General features: G+C 43.7%; 1 protein-coding gene across 3 annotated transcripts in view; it reads left to right on the forward strand.

The window, feature by feature from the left end:
• Positions 1 to 5,729, forward strand: part of FLI1 (Fli-1 proto-oncogene, ETS transcription factor) — a gene marked incomplete at both ends in the record, with an annotated part of 136,689 nt that extends 130,960 nt beyond the window's left edge. For all 3 annotated transcript variants that reach the window (XM_080713977.1, XM_080713978.1, XM_080713979.1), the window contains 3 exons: positions 744 to 803; positions 2,971 to 3,018; positions 5,200 to 5,729. In XM_080713977.1, coding sequence (XP_080570103.1) covers positions 744 to 803; positions 2,971 to 3,018; positions 5,200 to 5,729 — 638 coding nt within the window. The remainder of the gene's footprint in view (positions 1 to 743; positions 804 to 2,970; positions 3,019 to 5,199) is intronic.
• Between the last annotated feature and the right edge of the window lie 907 nt (positions 5,730 to 6,636).

Consider the following 6,636-nt stretch of genomic DNA (forward strand, 5'->3'; position numbering starts at 1 on the left):
AACCAAGATCTCCTTCAGCAACATGCATTCATCATTTGTTTTCTCTGCATACCACACTTTGGTCTATGGGGTTCACAAAAATGCACCAATGGGGACTGGTCCTTTAGGCAAGGCAGAGAAATCCTGCACACACATAACTCTTTGCATCTGGCTTTGTGAACCTGCTGCCTCTTGAGTTAGCTCTGAAAAGAGAGGCGGGACTGGGACCTGGGGAGATGAGGAGGAAAGGCACTTCAGTAGAGTTGGGGTTGTGGGAAGACACCCAGGTTGGCATGGTGGTACTGGGGATGGAACCCCTTCTACCTCTGGGCTACACTCCCAGACCTATTTTATATTTTTTATTTGAAAACTGGGTCTCTTAAGCCAGCAAGGCTGGCTTCAAACCTGTGGGATCCTCTTGTCTCCTCCTCCCAAGCATGGGGATTACAAGCGTGCACCACCACGCCCGGCTTTTAAAAATTATTTAAAAAATTTATTTTTAAAACTTCATTCAGAGCAGTATTGTCTTCCCCATTAAAATGTAAGTTCTACAGAAACTGCTTGCTCGCTACTGGACCTCCCAAGTGAAGAACTTCCCACACAGTGATTCTGGAGAAATATGTATAGACGTAAAGGAATACATGAATGGGTGGAGCTAGGGTGAATAGTGACATAGGTGTCCTCCCTCTAGAGGGGGCCAGATCAGCTGCTTCCCTCTCTCCCGCAAAATGGCCCACTTACCTTCTTTTCTTCCCTCTGTACAGGTCCCCCCCTTGGAGGAACACAAACAATGAGTAAGAACACTGAACAGCGGCCCCAGCCAGGTACCAGTCCAGATGTGTGATCGCTCCTTTGCTTCTTGTGCAGCACTGGATGTAACATAGTTGGCTGACGGAGGATTTAGACAATACACACTTGGCCTTCCATATCTGTGGGTCGTGTATCCAGGGATTCAGCCAACTGCAGGCCCCAAATAGTCAGGAAAAAAAACCTGCATCCACACTGCACACGTACAGAATGTTTTTTTATCAATGTTCCCTAAACAACACATATAACATTATGTAGTATTTATATTGTATTAGGTATTATAAGTAATCCAGAGATGATTTAAAATATATGAAAGGATGTGTATAGGTTCTATGTAAATAGTATGCCATTTTATATAAAAACATATGCATACATGGGTTTTGGCATCCCAAGTGGGGCCGGGAACAAATCTCCCATGTATACCAAGGAGCAACTCTATTACAGATGTAATAGAGCTCTCTTCTTTCCAAGAGGGTCTATATGTGATTCCCTTGGTAATAAATCTGTGAATTAAATAACAGGTGGTGAACTCAGGTAGATTTGTTAAATATTAGAGGTGTAAGAAACTTAAAGATGAAATGTTCCAATGCTTAATTGTGTACAAGAAAGAAACGGAGGCCCAGAGAGGCAAAGTGATCGCTCACAGCAACACTGCTGGTGAACGAAAGAGCTAGAGCTGTCGCCCCAGACTCCTATGATCTTGTCCAAGCCCTTATGCTTCACCAAAACATATGCAAAACCACCCTCAATCTGTGATGGATGTACTTAACAAAGAAAACTTCTAAGGACTTGGAGACTCTTAGTATTGGGATGGAACATGGAGACGAAAGGTCTGCAACACCTCAGTCTCGTGCTTACCTCACTTTTACCTGAATACTTGCAGCAAAACAGGGAGCCGACTGCCTAGCCCAGCTCAGTTCCACTTCCTGAGCTGAATCCCTTTTCCAGCTTCCTAGTTTGCCCTCTGGCGAAAGGTCCTATTCAAAGTCCTTCAGAGATCTGGAGAGAGCTGTAATGCGCAAGCCCCACTTTACCCAGTCTTCTTTAGGTGGCGTGCCCGAGATGGACAAGCCGTTTGCTCTGGGATGGGCAGAGATGTTCTCCATCTCTGCCCCAGATAGAACAAGAGAAAATTGCACAGGAAGGTGAAGAATAAACCTGTGGGTGTGAAACACAAGTCACATGTAGAGTTTCCAAGCTCCACCAACAAGAAAATGGGACATCATCTGATGGAAATATTTTAGTGACACTAGCAGTGTGTATGAAAAAAAATAGGTTAAATGCTTTAGAGATTCTTCAAGTTAGTCCCTAGCTCTAAATAGAAACCCAAGAATTATATTGATTTGTTTTCAAATTGCAATTATAATTGTAAAAATGGTCACATTGCACAGACGATTTGACAGTGTGGCCAAGTCGAGCCCCAGCTCTCCACCATGATCTCCTCAACTGAAAAACAGATGAATCTCACCTACACCCATATTGCAGAGTCTTTTTTATAGCTAAATAACCACATAAGCGTTTAGTAAACTGAGATTTTAAGAATAGCGACTTTATAGCTAGCCTCCAAATTCTGGTTAGTGTCGACCTTTCCAAGCTTTAAATCACAGAGTGCTGGACTGGAAGGGAGCTGAGGTCAGGAGCCCAACCTACTCATTTGGCAGATGAGAAAACTGAAACCCAGAGGTTGTCTAACAAACGATTTTGTTTATAGCATAGCTGGGCCTGGAACCCAAGCAGCTTGGTTTCCAGCCATGTGGTTTTTATGCTCCATCAGAAAAACAGATCTTTGTAATGTTTTTAGAATTAAGTAGGACTACTAAAGTCCAGTAGCCATCATGAGACCTTCTTCAAGCCCATTTAACAAGCGATCCTTCGGCTCCTTCACTGTAGGGTTGAATATCAGTCAGTTCCTTCCCAAACATTTCTGCACTTTTGTTTTGGGTAATGACAACAGAATCTATAAATTTTAGAAACCAAATATGAGAAAAATGAGGCTATTACTATTCCATGATGTTTTGACCATAACAATGACCCAGATCTTTGAGGTCTGCAGATAAGTCTTCTGAAATCTGGATTTCCTATGATATTGAAGTAAGAGTATGAATGCTTGGGATTTCCTTACGATTTATGCTGTTGTTGTATTTGTAATGACAGTGAAGCAAACGTCCTTTCTTGTTTCCTTAGATCCATACCAGATCCTGGGCCCCACCAGCAGTCGTCTGGCAAACCCTGGTGAGTTTACCTGAGTCAGAAAGACTTTCTTTCCAGAATGTTCCCTAGCTCTGGGAGGTCACAGAGACCTCTGTCCTACGTCCAGACAGCTGAGTGGCTTCAGCTTCTTTTCTTCAGAGGTTCAACACTGGTGTACAAACGAGGAGGAGTCAGGGCTTGTTGCTAAGTGGCAATGTGGGTTAGCTGAGGATGCTTCTGGAAAACAAATTAGCATTGCATCTCTGCACTGAAGTTTTGACTAGCAGTAAATGGCACAGGTAGAAGTGCCAGTAGAGAAAGATAGGGGAAAAGAGAGGAAACAACCCTAGAATTTCTCAGTTACCTCATCCATAAAAGGCACAAATTAATAAATATTCCAAATTTTTTCTTTTTTCTTTCCTTTGTGAAACTGGGGACTGAACCCATGGGAATTCTACCTCTAGGCCACACTTCCAGCCCTACTTTATTTTGTATTTTGAAACAGCATGTCACTAAGTTACTGAGGGTCTCGCTAAATTGCTGAGGCTGGCCTAAAACCTGTGATCCTCCTGTCTTGGCCTCCCGAGTGCTGTGATTACAGACATATACCGCCGCACCCACCTCCCATTGATTTTAGAAAGTGACCTAGAGTTATCTGACCTTCTAAAAGAGAAATGTTCCTAAAGAGTTGCAGATCGAGTGCATTTTACAGTGTGTCTAGGGTTCATTACTAAAAATAACTCCGGGTGAGTCCTTAACTAAGACTACTGGGATCGTAAACTAACAGGCTTCCTGCAACAAAGAGGCCCACATGCCTTACTGTTGCTGAGAACAAGTCCTGCTGAGACTCCCTACCTGTTTCTAAAGCCTGATCATTCTTGCCCTGAGGATAAGGAAGCCACCACCACTTCCCTCTGCTATTTTCTCCTTTGCTCAAGTTTTCCAGCATAGAGCTTAGATCTGAAAGCCAGTTGTGCTGGGGAACAATCCAAGCCTGCGGGGGGACCTTCTCCCTGTGACTGGCAGCTCTTCTGTGACCCTGACACTTTTTAATGCCAATGGGATACCTTGGGAGACCCCATCACTACATAGAAATCAGACAGTGATTTGGGTCTCTATAGAAGATGAGCGTTGGTCAAGCAAGGTGGTACATGCTGTAATCCCACTGCCTGGGAGGCTGACAGGATGATGGCAAGTTCACTACCAGTCTCAGCAACGTAACAAGACTGTGCTTCAAAGTAAAAAGTAAAATAGGTCTGTTTCAGGGGCTGAATGTCCCTGGGTTCAATCTCCAGGACCCTCCCCCCAAATTAGGAATCAAAGCTTTTGCCAAAAGGAATGTAGGAAAGCGACTTGCCCAGCTTGGCAACCACCAGGACTCATTAGTAAGCCTTGGGATTAATTATCTTAAGATCTACCCTTGCTTCTTGTACTCATCTTGAAGGCAAACACTATACAATAAGAAATTTTTGACAGCCTAGCTCAAAGAGAAGAGTTTTTTTTTTTTTTTTTTTTTTTCCATACTGGGGATGGAACCCAGGGGAATTCTACCTTTGAGCTACGCCCCCAGCCCAATTTTTTATTCTTTATTTTGAAACAGGGTCTCACTGATTTGCAAAGGGCCTCACTAAGTAGCTGAGGCTGTCCGTGAACCATGATCCTCCTGTCCAAATGCTAGGATTACAAGTGTGCGCCTCAATGCCTGGCAAAAGAGAAGCTTTTTAATGTTCTCATTAAACGATAAGATGACAGGCATGCTAACTACCCCAATTTGATCATTATACTTTGTACACATGCATGGGAATATCAACCTTACCTCATAAATATGCACAATTATTAGGCATCTACTTAAAAAAAAAAGCCTGATGTGTCAAGGTAATTTGGAATATCAAAGAATATGGGATTTTTTTTTTTTTTTTTTTTTTTTTGGTGGTACTGGGGTTCCTGGAAACCCTTCTACCTCCGGGCTACACTCCCAGACCTATTTTATATTTTTGAAACAGGGTCTCTTACGCCAGCGCGGCTGGCTTCGAACCTGCGCGATCCTCCTGTCTCCGCCTCCCAAGCGCGGGGATTACAAGCGTGCGCCACCACGCCCGGCTAAAGAATATGGGATTTCTTACAAAGTGTGGGAAGGCGCTGGTGTTTCAGGGTTTCAGGAACGGGGCTCTGACTTCCCCAGGCTGAGACACTCTTCCCTCCCTTTTGCCTCCCTGCCTGCAGGAAGTGGGCAGATCCAGCTGTGGCAATTCCTCCTCGAGCTGCTCTCTGACAGTGCCAACGCCAGCTGCATCACCTGGGAGGGGACCAATGGGGAGTTCAAAATGACGGACCCAGACGAGGTGGCCAGGCGCTGGGGAGAGCGGAAAAGCAAGCCCAACATGAATTATGACAAGCTGAGCCGGGCCCTCCGATACTACTATGATAAAAACATCATGACCAAAGTACATGGCAAGAGGTATGCCTATAAATTTGACTTCCACGGCATTGCCCAGGCTCTGCAGCCACATCCAACCGAGTCGTCCATGTACAAGTACCCCTCTGATATCTCCTACATGCCTTCCTACCACGCCCATCAACAGAAGGTGAACTTCGTCCCTCCCCACCCATCCTCCATGCCTGTCACTTCCTCCAGCTTCTTCGGAGCGGCATCACAATACTGGACCTCCCCCACTGGTGGGATCTACCCCAACCCCAACGTCCCCCGCCACCCCAACACCCACGTGCCTTCACACTTAGGCAGCTACTACTAGAAGCTTAACCACAGTGGCCTTCTAGCTAAAGTCTCAACCCTCACTCTTCCTGGATACTTTGGACTCTAAAGGACATAGGTGGCCTTGAAGAGAAAACAAAACTGGATGTTCTTTCTTGTTGGATAGAACCTTTATATTTGTTTAAAAACATTTTTTTTTAATGTAAGTAACTTTTGCTTCCTCTACCTGAACAAAGAGATGGAACATTCCATGGGCCAGTACGCCATTTTGGATTCTCAATCTCCTATCATTACATGAGTTGACTATTTAGATTACTGGAATGGTTTTCTGAGAAAGAAGCTGTACATTTTTTTTTTATTTGTATGACCAAAGCAGTTTCATATCAATACACGGGTCTCATCATTACAGAATTCAATATATAATGAACTATGGACTTCACCAGTCGTGTTCTGGTTTGAGACTTAGTGGATATAGATGCAGGAAGCTTATAATCTCATGTTAGGAGGACCTAAATCAGTGGATGGCAACTGGAACACTGGCTGTAAGGCTGGTGATGTTCTCACCCAACTGGAATCTGAAAGAAAGAACATGTATGTGTGTGTGTATTTAAGAAGCCATGGGCATTGCAAAATCCCTCTTAATGGGCAATATGTACTCCACTGACCATTCTCTCTAGAAATACTCAAGATATGAACTAAGAAATTTTAATGCAAATATGCAAACACAGACATTCCTGAAAGACAGAATTAAAGAAATAGCTTTTTTTTTTTTTTTTTTTTTTTTAATGACAGTGGGTCCCAGAACTTTTAAAAGTCATAGGGATTTCTAACTCACACAGATTCGCAAGCGCTGTGCGTTTGTCAGACCATCAGACCAGGGTCAACCAATCGGAAGGCAACTTACTGTATAAATTATGCAGAGTTATTTTCCTATATCTCACAGTATT

Source organism: Muscardinus avellanarius, assembly GCF_963383645.1.
Source record: "Muscardinus avellanarius genome assembly, chromosome: 1".
NCBI lineage: Eukaryota > Metazoa > Chordata > Mammalia > Rodentia > Gliridae > Muscardinus > Muscardinus avellanarius.